General features: G+C 52.5%; 3 protein-coding genes across 3 annotated transcripts; 2 read left to right on the top strand and 1 right to left on the bottom strand.

The window, feature by feature from the left end:
• Positions 1–6,737: 6,737 nt before the first annotated feature.
• On the bottom strand, positions 6,738–7,617 carry PV07_01505 (uncharacterized protein; the record flags this gene model as incomplete). Its single annotated transcript, XM_016388035.1, has 2 exons — positions 7,412–7,617; positions 6,738–7,319 (listed from the first exon to the last, which is right to left on the bottom strand). The coding sequence occupies exons 1-2, from the start codon at positions 7,607–7,609 to the stop codon at positions 6,738–6,740; spliced, it is 780 nt and encodes a 259-aa protein (XP_016254963.1). The 5' UTR covers positions 7,610–7,617.
• A 4,037-nt stretch (positions 7,618–11,654) lies between these two features.
• Positions 11,655–13,458, top strand: PV07_01504 (uncharacterized protein; the record flags this gene model as incomplete). Its single annotated transcript, XM_016388034.1, has 4 exons — positions 11,655–11,879; positions 11,969–12,611; positions 12,675–13,089; positions 13,149–13,458. The coding sequence occupies 4 exons, from the start codon at positions 11,655–11,657 to the stop codon at positions 13,456–13,458; spliced, it is 1,593 nt and encodes a 530-aa protein (XP_016254962.1).
• Positions 13,459–14,048: 590 nt separating this feature from the next.
• PV07_01503 (uncharacterized protein) lies at positions 14,049–15,453 on the top strand. Its single transcript, XM_016388033.1, has 2 exons — positions 14,049–14,116; positions 14,184–15,453. Exon 2 carries the CDS (start codon positions 14,189–14,191, stop codon positions 15,428–15,430), a length of 1,242 nt encoding a protein of 413 aa, XP_016254961.1. The 5' UTR covers positions 14,049–14,116; positions 14,184–14,188; the 3' UTR covers positions 15,431–15,453.
• The last annotated feature ends 604 nt before the right edge of the window (positions 15,454–16,057 follow it).

Raw genomic sequence — 16,057 nt, 5'->3', positions numbered from 1 at the left:
GACTCCAGCTTCGAGGCAGACCCTAGTGCCTGTGCATTTATCGACACCATGACCGGCCGACTCGCTGCACGAACATGTCTCATCACCGGCTCCTCGTCAGGACTCGGGCGTGCGATTGCACTGAGATTCGCAAGTGAAGGCGCCAATATCATCTGTGCTGACCTATCTCCGACCGCGAGAGCACTTCTACCTGGAGAGGACGCTCGTCCCACGCACGAAGTTATCCCATCGCATGGCGGAAACGCGACATTTATCAAATGTGACATCTCGGAACCTGAGGATGTCAAGGCAGCAGTGGCGACAGCCGTCAAGGAGTTCGGCCGACTTGATGTGTGAGAGAGATTGCCCACACCGATTTCCATGCAATGCCAGGGCTCGAGTCCACTGACAAGACTGCATCAGCTTGGTCAACAATGCAGCAATATCCTTTGAGGCTCGCCGAGGGTTCCGCCAAATGCACGAAACCGACCTGCACGAGTTTGACGAGACCCTTCGCGTCAATGTGAGAGGTGTTTTCCTGGGATGTAAATATGCCGTGGAGCAGATGTTGAAGCAGACGCCGAAATTCGGGTCCGATCGTGGATGGAGTGAGTCTCGCCAACTCTCTCATCCAAAGGAATCCATCACTAACTCCATCACAGTCATCAACATCGCCAGTGTTTTGAGCTTTGGTGGAATGCCTGGGTCGATCAGCTACGTCGCCAGCAAAGGAGCAGTCATGCAAATGACAAAGACGGTACACAGATGTCCAAAGGGTTTATGCTTGTACACTTCTAACCTCCAGCTCTAGATTGCTTTGGAATATGCTTCCAATGGTATTGTAAGTCAGATTACTCGCTTAATTTTTCTGTTGATTGAACCTTGCCACTAATGGGACGCGACCAACAGCATTGCAATGCCATCTGTCCGGGATTCACCATGACCACCCTTCTGGGCCCGCTCTTGGAGGAAGCTGGGAAAAGTCAGCTGGAAGAGATCTCTGCTAAGCACCCCTTAGGCGGGATTGGGAAGCCTGAAGACATTGCAAAAGCAGCCGTGTTTCTTGCCAGTGACGATGCTGCATGGGTGACAGGGATCCCGCTTGTCGTCGATGGAGGATATCTCGCCAGATGAATGGTGGAGCGTGACAACTTGCCTCAGATAGCCCCCATATCGGATAGACAAGTCAATTCAGTGGCGTGGTCACACACGTACCAGGTCGTCATTCATACAAGCAAACCCAGACCCTGAAAGATCGGCCAACCGCCACTGTAAACGTAGTTGAGGCATTGGTTGCCGTCGGCTATGGACCGGCACCCTCAGTGTGCGCACACACAACCTCGTCCATCCGGCAAAGGACATGACAATTGGAGGAGCAGAACTCTCCAGTGTATGAACAGATTTGCGTGCTTCAGCAACTCTGCATTACCCGCACGCCTCATGAAGTTTGCCGGCGGACAGCCTCCCGCAAGGTTCAGCCTGATGGGGCACCTCGCAAAGTTGTCGACGTTCTTTCAATACATATGTTACGTTCAGTCTACGAATTTTGAAGCAGCAAAATATTCTACCGAGTGAACTTGCTTCGACCACTCCCTTGCACGGCTGAGTTACCCCAAGAATGTCTGGGAAAAAGCCACCCATCCACTCCGAGCGGCATATGCGCATCGTCTGCGTTGGTTTCGGCGCTTCTGGACTTTGCTTTGCGTACAAACTTCAACGGTCTTTTACCAACTTTTCATTAACTGTCTTCGAGAAGAATCCGGAGGTATCAGGGACTTGGTACGAAAATAGGTACCCTGGGTGAGTAGTATTCCGTGCCTGCTCTCCATTCCAGACTATGATTTAGGCATTGCCACCAACCCCTTCCGGCTTATTCAGCAACTGATATTGCCTAGAGTGGCCTGCGATGTTCAGGCACATAATTACACTTGGTCTTTTGCGCCCAAACACGACTGGTCGCGCGTGTATGCTCCTGCTCAGGAAATCTACTCCTACTTCAACAACTTCATGTCCGAGCACAACCTTGGGAAGTACTGCAAGACGAGGCATAAAGTTGTGGGTGCGACATGGGACGATCAAAAGGGCATCTGGCAGGTTCAAGTCGAAGATCTTGCCCACGAACGTACCGTGTATCATGAATGCGACATCCTGATCAATGCCAGTGGAATCCTCAACAACTGGAGATGGCCCGCGATTCCGGGCCTGGAGAAATACAAGGGAACCCTGGTGCATAGCGCTAACTGGGATGAGAACTTGGACCTCACCGGCAAGCATGTTGGGCTCATCGGGAACGGGTATGTGCACCTACTTTACCCATCTCGAGGGACCGATTTCACTGAACAGGCGTAGCTCCTCTGGCATTCAAATTCTCCCCGCCATTCAGCCAATTGTCGATCAACTGACGACCTTTATTCGAGAGCCCACCTGGATATCTCCTCCCTTTGGCACCGAACAACGTATCTATAGCCAGGAGGAAAAAGAAAAGTTCCGGAACGACCCAGATGCGTTGACCCTGTTACGAAAGACCAATGAGACAAACAACAATAGTATGCTGGGGATCTACTTTCCAGACCATGAACTACAGAAGAAGACCCGAGAGGACTTCACTCGGCAGATGCGCAAAAAGCTTAAAGATGTCCCTTGGCTGCAGGAGAAGCTGATTCCTTCTTGGGGGGTTGGCTGCCGTCGGCTGACTCCAGGCATTAATTACCTGGAGACGCTTTCGAAGCCTAACGTCAAGGTCGTCTACGGCGAGATTGAAGCTATCACGGAGAAAGGATGCAAGTGCGACGATGGTATCGAGTATCCAGTCGATGTTCTCATATGTGCTACTGGCTTTGTATGACACTTCTCCCGGGGCAAACCGATGGCTAACCACGACTAGGATACAACGTTCAAGCCTCGGTTCCCGCTCTATGGCCTCGATGGCAAGAATCTACAGGACGAGTGGGCCCTCGAACCCCGGTCCTACCTGGGTCTTGCAGCACCCTACATGCCAAACTACTTCCAATTCCTGGGGCCGCATTGTCCCATCGGCAGCGGTCCGGTCTTGATCGCGATTGAGGCTCAGGCAGACTACATGCTGTCCCTTTGCGATCGGTGGCAGACGGAAAACATTCACTCCATGTCACCAAAGAACGAAGCCGTCACAGACTTCTTGGAGCATTGTCAGGAGTTCATGCAGGACACTGTCTGGATCCAAGAATGTCGGTCCTGGTACAAATCAGGCTCCGCTACTGGGCGGGTTTCAGCCCTCTGGCCCGGTAGTACCCTCCATTACCTCGAGGCGCTTAAGGAACCTCGGGGCGATGACTGGGAGGTAAATGGTTCTCCATGGTCCCCCCTTCGAACCATGCTGACATTTTTGAAAGATTAGGTACACTGGAAACCGGTTCTCTTGGTTGGGAAATGGATTTTCACAGACGGAACTGGATGATTCTGCTGATCTGGGATACTATATCAGCTCCCGCGATGATAGTCTCTACGCGAGTCGACGAAGACGAAGAGAGACCCTTACACATACAGGATACAATACCCGAGTTCACCAGCCCAATGGAGACGTCAATCCTGGGAAGGACTTGTTGACAGCCGTTGAGGAAGATGTGACAGATAGAGATTCAGGCCAACCACATTTATAGGCTCAGACTTATAGCTTACGGCTTCTGATATGATAGATTTTGAAAACCAGCCCTCCGTCTTTTGACATGTGGACAGAAGCAGTACTTCAGTGCTTTGGCTTGGAAAGTTCGGCAGCAGTTGACTTTGACAGTATCGTCTCCAACACAGCATTCTGATATCCCGGTTCTCTCGAGTCCGACGCCCAGTCGTAGCCCGCTGCCTACATGTCGAGATGTATCGAGTCAACTCCATCTGACTAAGCGGAGACAAGCCATTCATTCGCCGGAAAGACTTAGTCCAAACCAAAAGAAGACACTGATTCATTCGCGTGATTGGTCCTAAATGTAGTCACGTGATTGGCCTTGGTCTTGGTTTGATCTTTACTTCAGCCACTCGGCTACTGGGATCATTCATTACCTCGTACTCATAAGGTAGAACGCAGTTAAAGTCAAGGAGTCGTTCGGCATTAATTTTCAAGTCACCCTATCGCCAACCGTCCCAGCAATCATCTGAGATACTCGGGCATGAGCTGGCCCGGTAGTGGCCACTCATGCTGGAATGCAACACACCTCGTAATCCTGGGAGAATGTGCCAGTGGCTTGTATGGGTGCAGGGAGCGTCCCAAAACGGACGACCCGCAATCTTAGTCCGAATGGGATCAGTACACTTCCTCGCCCGGCATTGGCGGCTATTTTCATATCTACCATACCACGGCAGATCCGGCAATGGCAGAAACCCGTGCGAATGACACTAGGCGCTCTACATCGCTAGTCTCAAGATCTGTCAGCCTTCCAGGTCCACACTTTGTGGCGTGAGCAATGCTTTGAGCGAACGTGCGGCAGCGCTTCCATATAACTGTACTGGGCTGCGACCTATCACCAATTCACAGCACCAGGAATTGCAAACTGGCCCTTTCCTCGCCGGCCTTATTGTTGTGCCAACCCTTCGACACGCGAACATCTACTCAAAATGCTTGAAACCGGTCACTACGCTCAGATAATGGAGCAGCCAATCCTCGGCAAAGACACCCTCACGCCCAAGGAAACGAAGATGAACGGCCATGTTATCATTCAGCCCGTCGAGGATCCCGTCAACCGCCCGGAAATCCCAACCATACCTCAACTCCGCAAATATACTGACGAGTATACGGTAACAGATAGACCGCTTGGGTACATCAAGCCAGTGCGGATAATTACAATTGGCGCAGGTGCCAGTGGTATCAACATGGCGTATCAAGTCAAAAACTATCTCCGGGAAGCGGAACTGGTTGTCTACGATAAGAACCCTGCACTCGGGGGCACCTGGTTTGAGAACCGATATCCTGGATGTAAATGCGACATTCGTGAGTTGTGCTGGCCAAGATCCGTGGCTTGACCATTTGTGACAACGGACTGATCCCATTTTACTAGCATCACACAACTATCAATTCGCCTGGGAGCCCAATCCAGACTGGGCGGCCATGTTCTCGCCCGCCGACGAGATCCGTCAGTATCTCGAGATGTGCGTGGCCAAACACGATCTATCGAGCTACTTCAAGCTCTCACATGAGGTTATCGGTGCCAGATGGCAGGAAAAGAACGGCTGCTGGTCCGTCAAGATCAAGAAGACTGAGACAGGAGAGGTCTTTGAAGACGAGTGCCATTATCTGCTCAATGCCGGGGGCATTCTGAACGCGTGGAAGTGGCCCAGCATACCCGGCCTGCATAACTTCCAGGGTCGGTTGGTCCACAGCGCCAACTGGCCCGAATCCTTCGAATACAAGGGCCTGAAAATCGCCGTCATTGGAAACGGGTCCACAGGGATCCAGATCGTGCCGGCTCTGCAGCCGCACGTCAAAGAATTGGTACATCTGATCCGATCGCCGACCTGGGTCACTCCGGGCGCCGCTTCGCGCTACCCATCATTACGCGGAGGCAACATGCCCGAGCATTTCTCCGAAGAGCAAAAGGAGCTGTTCCGTCAGAACCCTGAAAAGTACCTGGCGTTTCGGAAAGCCGTCGAGGTCGAGATCAATGCCAAATTCCGCATGCTCGTCAACGGAGCTCAAGAGGCCACCAAAGCACGGCGCGATGCGGCCAACAGCATGATCGAGCTTCTCAAAGATAGCCCGGATTTGATCGAGAAGCTGATCCCGGACTTTCCGGTGGGGTGTCGCCGAATCACGCCCGGTGTAGGGTACCTCGAGAGTTTCGCGAAGCCCAACGTGCGAGTCATCACTGATGCGAGGATCGACCGCGTTGACGAGAAAGGTCTGGTCATGTCGACCGGCGAACACATCGACGTCGATGCGATCGTGTGTGCCACCGGATTCGACGTTTCCTTTTCTCCCAGATTCCCCGTCACCGGCCGTGACGGAGTCCAACTCAAGGATGTCTGGGGTGAGCCCAACGTGCCGCAGGCATACTTGTCCATGGCCATCCCCAAATTCCCCAATTACTTTGGTAGGTCTCTTTGTTTTCCCTTACGCGGTCCGTCCTCTGTCTAACGCGGAAGCGTGTCAGTCTTCCTGGGGCCGAACGCCCCCATCTCGCACGGCAGTGTCTTCACCATCACCGAGCAATGCTCGAAATACATCCTGCAGCTGGTCACCAAGGCGCAAGTCGAACTCATCAAGGCCATCGATGTCAAACAGGAGGCCGTCGACGATCTCGCCATCCACATCCACCATTTCATGCCTCGCACCGCGTGGGCGGGGAACTGTCGGTCGTGGTTCAAAAACGGTCGATCTTCGGGTCCCATCATTGCAATTCACCCGGGTAGTCGGTTGCACTGGTTCCATGCGCTGGAGAGACCCAAATTTGAGGACTTCAATTATACGTACGACACGGGCAATCGGTTTCAATTCCTGGGCAACGGGTTCTCGACGCGAGAGGAAGAAGGGGCCGATCAGACCTGGTACCTTGACCAAGTGGAGCCTAAGTTGCTCTACTATTGAGGCTGGGAGCGCGCCGTTGAGGGCCACCTGCATTGTTATTCCTCCATCGATACAGCTCGTGCCTTGTGAACAGGCGGAGTCGTTCTTAGACTTAGATTAAATCAGAAATTATTATACCTTGTGAAAGACCGGAAATTTTGGGAATAAGATAGAAAATTCAAGAAGCCGACTGCATTAATTTTCTCGGCCGAATGTGTACGCTTCCTCAAGATTTGGTTTTCGATTGCTTGTCCTTCTCAATCCAAGCCATCACGTCCGCCACGGCATCCTGCTTCTTGCTCGCGAGGATTGCCCGCCCTTGCGGCCCAGGGTCATTCAGCAACATCACCTCCCTCCAGTTGTCCACGTCGGCGACCTCTAGAATAGTGCCGGGCGGGTACTTGGGGTCCAAACATACTGCGACCATACCACGAGCCACTTCCTCGGGTGGAAGCATAAAGTCCTTATCCTGGTCCACAAACTTGCCGGCCTCGGGGTGGTCAGAGTACAAAGGCGTCCTGATGATCCCGGGAGCGACGCCGACGACCCTGATTCCTGCCAGCTTGTGCAAGTCGGCCATGCACCGCACGAAGCTGCTGATGCCGTGCTTGGACGCCTGGTACAGTGGCGTGACGATGCTGGCCTTTTGCGCGCCAATGCTGGACACACAGCAAATGATGCCTGGAGCGTCGGCAGCCAGCATGCGCCGGATCGCGATGCGCGACATCTTGATCGGAGCCAGGAGGTTGATGTCGAGCACTTTGTAGTGGTCGTCGGTGTCGTTGTCTTTCCAGAAGCTATTGTGCGACTGTTCCCCGAATTAGGAAAAGAAAATTCAAGAGGTTTCCCCTCGTCCAGCAACACAGCACAGGACAGGGTCTGTAGCCTGGCGGAACTTACAGGCTCGTAGACTCCGGCGCCCGGGCAAACAATGTAAGGCACACCACCAATCGTGCCAGCAAATACTTCGAACACTTTCTCGAGCTCGGCCCATTTGGACACGTCGGACTTGTAGAAGAGGATCTTCGCCCCGGGCGGCTGAGCCTTGGAAACAGAGTCGATCCAGGCCACGGCGTCTTTGTGCAGGGCAACGTCCATGATCAAGACATGGCATCCAGCACGATGCAGCGCTTGGCCAAACGATAAGTTGATGCCTGGGACCCGCGATTCAGTCTCTATACAAGGTCGTGTTCTTCGATCTCCAATCGTCCAACGTAAAGGCAAGTGTTGGGGAAGGAAGTCTTCGTCTCACCTGAGCCGGCACCTGTTACTATGGCGCCTTTGCCACGGAGATGACTCGTGTCCATCTTTCAACGCTTTCACTCACAGAATTCTGCTTCTGGCCCAGGGGAAAAGAAAGAGAATCACGGACTACCCCGATAATGTGCGCACATTCTACAACAAGGCATTCTTAAGGCTGCAGCACGTCACCGTTCGGGGCTCCGTGGTCGCTGGGAGCGGGTCGGAAGGCGGAGATACTTGGCGCCTCCCGACCCACCTCAATAGCCGAATGCGCCAAGCAATGAAGCCGGTGAGCCGATGTAGCCCTTGACGCCATGCGACCCCATGTATCTAAATGTACTGGGGAGGTTATTCCTACACGCACAAACTCAACCACTACCTCGGCCGCATTTCATCTCGAGTTGGAGTGAACATGGAAGGGACCCTTGATTCAGTGTGGATGGTGCTCATAATGCGTCCGAATACCATGACCGGTGTGTACGACTACTCAGAATAGCGCACCACGTCGTCCGGGAGATATGCAAATCTATAGACGCCACGTCAGTCTACAATGAAATGCTCTTCTCAATAACCTCCACGCCCACGCTAGATCTTTTGTTTACAACTGTCAATATTCTGCCGTTCGCTGTCTTCAGGGAGTCTCGTTCTCACCCCCCTGAGCCAGGACTGCTGAAACTCTTCCACTCTACTTTGTCTTCTCTGGCCAGGCAGCAAAATCGCCGTCAAGGAAAACATCAAACCCGGACCGAGGCAAGCATACCCGTAGGGAGTTTTCTACCTTCTACACGAGAAAGCGCCCGCCGTTTGAGCTGATCATGGTTCCGGTCACGAAATGATCCCTCATGCAATAGATGTACGCTTCGGCGACGTCCTTGACAGTTCCAATCACCCCGACCGTGGTGTCCCGTGTCAGCTCGTCGATGACTGCCTTTCTCTCTTCCGGATCCTTGTAATCCCAAAGCGCCGTATCGATGCCTCCCGGGCTGATCAAATTGACCCGTAGAGGTTTCAGCTCCAATGCCAGTCCCCGCGTCATACCCTGAAGCCCGCTTAGCCAGGAGCCTACCACCGCCGATCCGGCCCAGGGCTTCTCGCTGGTCGCACCTGTGGTGATGATGATGGAACTCTGCGGGCTTTGCACAAGGTTCTTGTGGCCGTGGAGGGCCACCAGCAAAGGCCCGTAGAAGCGGATGTAGCCGGCTCGCTGGATGAAGGCGAAATCGACCGTTTTGAAGGGCCTCAAAGGCGGGCTGTCCCCGGCAGAGTAGACAATGTGGTCAAGCGTGCCGACTTTACTGAAAAGTGTTTTGATGTTTTCCTCCATTGTGGCCAAGTTTCCAACATCGCATACGTACCCCTCGACCGACGCGGTGGACGAGGGATAGGACGCCTTCAGTCTGGCGACGGCGTCTTTGACTCGCTCTTCCCGCGAGGAAGAGACAATCACTTTGCCTGCGCCATGCTCAATGGCTGCTTCAGCCACGCCGAATCCGATGCCAGATGTTCCTCCAATGATCAAGACTCGCACACCTTTGAGCTTGTTAATATATTTGGCTTGATCGGGCATGTTGTTTAATTCTTGAGAAGAGACTGTCGAACTCGTCGGCCTATTCTCGTCATTGAGAAGTATAAATATGCCCACGACCTAAAAAGGACCTTTTGCAGTTGTTAAAGTCTTCAAACAAATACGAACCGTAATCGATCATTGGCTGTCTCGGCAATAAACCACTCTTGACAAGATATAACTACATAATTCCCGGACATCCATTTGTAAGCAGGTGTTTCTGTCTTTCAGAGACAGGGAAGCAAATCGAGTTAGCCTCCGGAGGACATGCAGAGGACGTTGTTGTAACCAAGCCTCTGCTGCTCTTTGCCGGCAATGGGTCTGATTGGAGATGGCCGGTCTTGCGCTATAGCATTTGGTTTGATGATATTAACGTGTGAGAGTTGCCGGTAACAGTCTCGGCTTATGGTCTGGTACCATCAATCGTTCCCGAATAACAGGGATATTGGAACTAAGTGTGGCTCTTCGGTATTCCAGCTATTCGCCTGTTACGACCCCGTTTCGGGGGAAGCCTCCAATGCAGGACGGAAGTCCTTCAGGAACGACCACTTGGTTTTGGCGCCCCATCCCTTTTCCTTCCAACCATTTACATCTGCCGGAAAAAAGTCTATCAAACCCCATAGGCTGTCATCATGTGCGAATATGAACCACACATTAGAATCGGCGTCAGCCTCTTGAGCCTTCTTGATACTCTCAATTGCCGTGGGGATGTCGAGCCCCATTGCCGGGTTAAAGAATGGTTCGTTGAGATTTCGGCCGCGAGAATGTTGCACATGCTCCAAGACCGCGCCAGGACAAGTGGGAACGTGTGGGATAAGTCCTTGTAACACGTTTCGCAGCTGACTTTCCTGGGGAAGAGGCAGATAGGGCGAGGGACGGAGTTCGCCACTGTGGTGACAAAGGTCACCTCCCATCATGATGAACGTATCAGGGTTCGACGACGTTCTAGCAAGGCCGCAAAGGTGCCCAATAGCATGTCCGGGAGTATCGAGCAGATAGAACGACCCGTCTCCGAAGAAATCAAAAGCGTCAAATCTTTGGATTTTCAGCGTCGAGGTTGTAAAATCGATCTCGCGGACTTCTCGTCCCCTTTGTATCTGTCAGCAGACTGCCTGGTGAGGTCGGTGGACCACGGTCGTGTCAGTCTCGACAAAGACTTACGCGAAATCGGTCTCCCTGACTGGCGAATCGATCTTAGCAGGGTAGCCGGGCAAGAATGCCTCTTTGAATCCTGGTCCCACGACCAGCTCCGTGCTGGGAGGGAACGTAGAAGGGTCTCCCAAGTGATCCCAATGCCAGTGGCTAGAGTCACGTCAGTCCATAACTGTATGGAGGACTTGGATTACACACCTCCAGATGATACTACCAATTTCCTCACCTCTGATGCCCGTCTCTTCCAGGATCTGGACGGTGTTCTTTTCAGAGGTCACAGTCCAGCCAGCGGCGATTGTGTGGTCAGTGGTGACAGGAGACATCTTTTTCCAGTCGGGGGGTACGCCCAAGTCGAAAAGTGCCTTCTTGCCCGATACATGCTCTACCAAGAAAGACCACGATGGCAATTTGGGCATGTGAGTAAAGCCCGGTACGATTGGCTCCATCAAAAATGTGCTTGGGACCTGTTCAATTCGCGTTGTCGTGTCGATGATCCGCACCCGCACAGTGTTCCCAGCCGGAACGTGGAAGTTGTGAGCCGCAGCCATAGTGGTGCTCTGCTGGGAGGGTCGTATCCTGTGAAGATTAGGTCGAGAATGGTGTTTGAAAGCTCAGCAAAGGCACCAAGTAGACGATTCCAAGTGCGAGAAGTTGGGTGTTTCCGAATATTGATTTGGATTTGGCGCCACATTTCTTACAATCAAATCGTCAGTTAGTACATAGTTTCGGCTCACATTCTCACGGTTATTCGTTCGGCAGTGGACATACAACCAGCAGCAATGCCTGCGGACCTTGGGATCCACCTCGACACATGATAACGGCTAGAGGTTGAAGAAGAAGCCGAAAGGAACTGCCCAGCTCTGGGGATCTGGGCCCCCCAGAGCGGAGTCGACGACGGCAACAAGCATGTCTGGGGTATACCATAATCAGAGGCACACCATTTCACCCATCCGCAGGTTCCTGGCTATTCCGGCAACCAAATTGCGGTCTTCAGATCGTTTGCCATGGCAAACGACATGGATACAATGTGCTTGTCTGGAGCATCTGGTGCTTATAAGACGGACGATGTTTGTGGGGAGTATTCTCTCAATCCATCCTCTCTGAAGGGGTATATCTTTTTGACAAACTCACCACCGTCTCTTTTCCAGTAATACAAAGACGGGATTTGAGAAGCATTGCGGCATCATGGCTTTCGCTCAGACCGTTCAACAGGCCGAGTACCACCATTCATCACGCCGCCAGTTCAAGTGGCAGAATGTACTCTTCATTGTCGCTGCAAGTCTCGGCTCTTGCATGTATGGCTACTCCGCATCGGTGATATCAACCACGTTGATCCAGCCTGCATTTATCAAAGTGATGGGATTGGATACTGCAGCAGATGCGCAAGACTTGAAAGGGTTGACTGGAAGTGTGCGTAGCCTACCCTTCCCTCAGCATTTCTGTCGAGAACCCTCGAGAGGTGGAAGCAACAAATACTGATCTGCTTGATGGGGAAACAGATGTACCAGGTCGGCGGCTTTTTGGGCACGTTCACCGTGTCCCCGATTGCAGACAAATGGGGTCGCAAAATAGGCATTGCCGTTCCCGCGGTTTGCGCCTGTGTGACGGCCGCTCTGCTGGCAGGAAGTGTCAACATTCAAATGTTCATCGCATTCAGATTCTTCGCAGGAATGGCGGCGTATAACATTGTGTCCTCGGTTCCAGTTTGGATGAGTGAGGTGGCTCCGCCGAGTGTTCGAGGAGTGTTGGTTGATATCCATGGTATCAGTCTGCTGTTTGGTTACGCCCTTGCTTCATGGATCGGATATGCGTTTTGGAAGCAGGGCACCGACAACGGGTGGAGAGGTCTCCAAGCTCTCAACGCCGCACCTGGAATTCTCCTGCTCGGGTTTTTGCCGTGGCTCCCCGAGTCACCTAGATGGCTGCTCATGAATGATCGTTACGAAGAGGCGGAAGCAGTTCTCAAGAAGCTACACACCGAGGAAGAGGCTGCTGTCGAACTGGCTCAGATTGCAAGACAAGTCCGCATTGACAGAACGCTCGAGTCATCATACTGGTCTTTGATCAAGAAACCGAGCTATCGGAAGAGGGCAATCATGAGCTTTCTAATCCCGGCTGGAATTCAACTAAGCGGTCCATTGGGTACGTACCTCCTTGTTCTCTCGAAAAGGAAACTTTGCAGTCTTCCTGACCGAATTTCGACAGTTTTGAACAACTATGGGCCGACGTTGTACGGTGCGCTGGGTTATGACACTGAACAGCAGTTTCTGTACCAGATCGGCTGGTATACCGTCGCCATTGGAGGAGGCATCCTTGCTCTCTTCGTAGTCGAGAGGGTTGCACGTCCAAAATTGATCGCTTTCGGGATCCAATTCTGTCTCTGCTGTCTGGCCATCGAGGCAGCTTTGGTCGCCACATACACCACCCCCGAGGCGCTTGAGCATCCCAACGACAACGCGTTAAGAGCATCCGTGGCCATGCTATTCGTATATGTGGTGATGTGGGAGATCTGTCTTGATGGAACCCAGTTCGTTTACATTTCCGAGATCTGTCCCAATCACCTTCGCGCCAAAGGCATAGCTCTCGGGATGGCAGGTCTCTGCGCAATGAACATTATGTGGTATGTTTCTGAAACCCTTCAGCAGCCGACAGTGTCTGAATGCTTACCGTCTCCTACAGGCTGCAAGTTGCGCCGATTGCATTCCAGAACATAGGATGGAAATTTTACCTCTGCTTCATCATCCCCGGGACGGTCTTCGTTTGCTTTCTGCTTTACTGGTTCCCGGATACGCGAGGATTTCCCCTGGAGGAAGTGGCTAAGATTTTCGGTGATCAAGATGAGATCTCCACTGCTCACAACTTACATGAGCCATCTGAGAGTCTCGCTGGTGCGGTTGAAAAGGGTAACGTTGGAGAAACCTTGCTAGAGGCTAACAGACAGGCGGAGACCAAGTCGCCCATGGTATTGGCTCACGTGGAAAGTGCTTGACGCTCAGAACACTGTCATTATGGAATACTTGGAGATACCTTTCCTGCTGGTGATCCGATTGAAAGTGCTGCACGCCGTTTGAGACATGCGGGCCTGGAAAAAGAGTAAGGCTCCATCATCGACGATATTTTCTGTGAGCTTGCAAAAAGGACAGAACAGATCTTCGCTCAAAATTGGTCTTCCTGCCGAAGTATCAGCCGTATGAATGCAGGGGGCCGCCCCTGCTGTAGCCTGTTCAAAATCTTCTCGCATGAATTTAAGCCGCTGCCTAGCTTCCATAATTCTAAATGGGGCCCAAAGTATCGGATCGATAGCCTGACAGGAGAGCAAGAGGTGTCTTGTCTCTAGAGCAGCGGGAAAAGACCGTCCATCGAACTGCATTGACCAGAATGATCTGAAGGAGCGTGCTCAACAAGTCCGAGAAGATGAGTGAATAAGGTTTTCACGTGATGCTACCTAGGTCTATTTGCTCCTCGCGATGAATCTGTCCACATGTCCGACTGCGCCACAGAAGGTATTGCTTCACCATAGGCAAAGTTGGAAGGCTAGTCCGCTCTGGACTTCGCCTCAGGCATCAGGTCAGGAGAAGTGTCGAGCAATATAGAAGGGCTGAAAACCACTTTCCAGTGTCTCTTTGAATTGGCATGAAGCCGAGGAGGTTCGTCTGACACTACATAAACGTGTACCTAAAGTGTCGAGTGCCGACATCGCTGATACCACACCAGTGAAGATGACCACCTCTGCACAGCCTGATGAGCCTTATACGTACCGGCGCGGGTTGGAGGACGTCAATCAGACCATTACGGTTGCAGGTGCCTTGATCACTCTAGTGAGAGAGCCAATTGCAGCTATTTTGGAGCATACGGCAAAAAATAAAGTGCTGAAGGAAAGCTTGGGCGAGTGGACTGGCGAGGCTTTCAAGGTGAAAGGCTGCGGCATTCCGTTTCTCGAGGCTGAGGCTTTCAAAGCCCATCTGGTCCAACACGACGGTGTCTTCACACCCACTGGAGACTGTACTGCAACTGCCGGATGGCCACACTTGCTTCACGCACTGAGCATCCGGCCGGGACTGGACATCCTCGACTGGAGACCCGCCACCGATGGTCAAGTCCCGTTGCGAAATGGGGGAATGGCCATGGAAGTCGCTGGCGAGGTCATCTGCCACATCATCAACATCTACCGAGAGCAAGAGGAGCCAACGCATGTCGTCAAGGTCCTAAAGCGGTGCGCCGACTCGAAAGAGTGCGTCCTCCCATTCGGAAAACTGGCTTGGACCGAAGTCGACGGCAAGACGGTAGCGACGTTCACAGCCAAAGGAAAGAAGCAGACAATGAGCCCGAGAGTACCGTTTGGAAGTCTCGGGCAGCATCTTGACAAGGGCACGGTGTGGGCAACCTATTCCAACGTGCTAGAGCATGGCATATCGGACACGAAGCTTGCGTGGCCGAAGCCGGGGACATCGAAGGACAAGCGCGACCAGATGGAACTCCTGGTCTCAAACATGATCAAGATACAGAACCCGACGAAGCCGCTGCTGCTGACGTACAGGTGGCTCAAAAAAGCCAGCGTCCTCAAGAGCAAGTTCCTCTCCCGAAACGACGAGGACAAATCGTTCTTGAACGACATCATCGCCACCGTTGAAGCGGCCCCGGAGCTTGACGGGATCCACAAACGTGGTTTGAAAGAGCGCATCACCAGGTATTTCATGTTTGAGAAGGACTTTCAGTGTGGAATTGGAGAGAGCGACTTCACCGACCCGTCGTATCCGGTCAGTCCCCAGGTCCTGGTGCAAAGGACGCTGGACGGCTACAGCGGTCTCCCGGCCGATAACTGGAAACGTGAGCTCCACGATCTAGGCGCGCAGGTCAAGAAGGTGCTGTTCTTGGAGCCAATCGTCATACTGGGTGGCATGGTGCGTGTTCTGGATTTTGGCACGATCGACGATATGTGGGGCAAGACTGTGCAACTTTGATGAATTGAATGAAACTGTTTGTGTTCGCTTCCATTTTGATATGAATGTTAGACCTGAGCTTGCTGCCTTCTTTCCTGTGAACAGTCGAAAATTCCCCGATTTCCGATAAGCATACATGTTGTTGGAACAGTGCAATAGTGTCCTCCTCCACTCCGCGTCCTATGGCCTGATATCCTATTCGACTGGGGTCTCTCTCGATCAGCACTGGTGACTTATTCCTCTTTGCTACTGCCTTTCAGATCTGCGTTGGGACAGACATCTTAGGACGATTAACGGGGGGCGAGCTGAAGGCTTCGGCTGCGCTGAGACAGTAGAAGAGGGGGGGATTACAAGACAAGGACGAACGGCTCCTAGGAGAAAACGGCGTCCTTTTGACCAGGACGAACCAATACAAGACCCGTTGGCAGTGCGTGTTGTGAGGCTGCGACAATCGATGGGTTCGGTTGGGGTGTTCTACGCCTTGATGGCGAGACGGGCTGTGACAAATAATTGTGATGTATTCAGTAGCGCCAAAACTCGGTTTAGCATCGCTGTGTGAGTCGCCGAAATGCCTGCCAACTAACATCTTCTGCAGTAGAGACATTGCCCGTGAATCTGCCGAAGCGAGTGAGAATACGAGCGTAGCGT

This window comes from Cladophialophora immunda (genome assembly GCF_000835495.1).
Source record: "Cladophialophora immunda strain CBS 83496 unplaced genomic scaffold supercont1.1, whole genome shotgun sequence".
In the NCBI taxonomy this organism is placed as follows: Eukaryota; Fungi; Ascomycota; class Eurotiomycetes; order Chaetothyriales; family Herpotrichiellaceae; genus Cladophialophora; species Cladophialophora immunda.
The sequence above is the reverse complement of the archived record's forward strand: the minus strand, read 5'-3'. Positions and strand labels throughout refer to the sequence as shown.

Excerpts from the sequence above, each read along its gene's own strand:
- PV07_01503 (XM_016388033.1), top strand. The coding sequence starts at position 14,189 with ATGACCACCTCTGCACAGCCTGATGAGCCTTATACGTACCGGCGCGGG.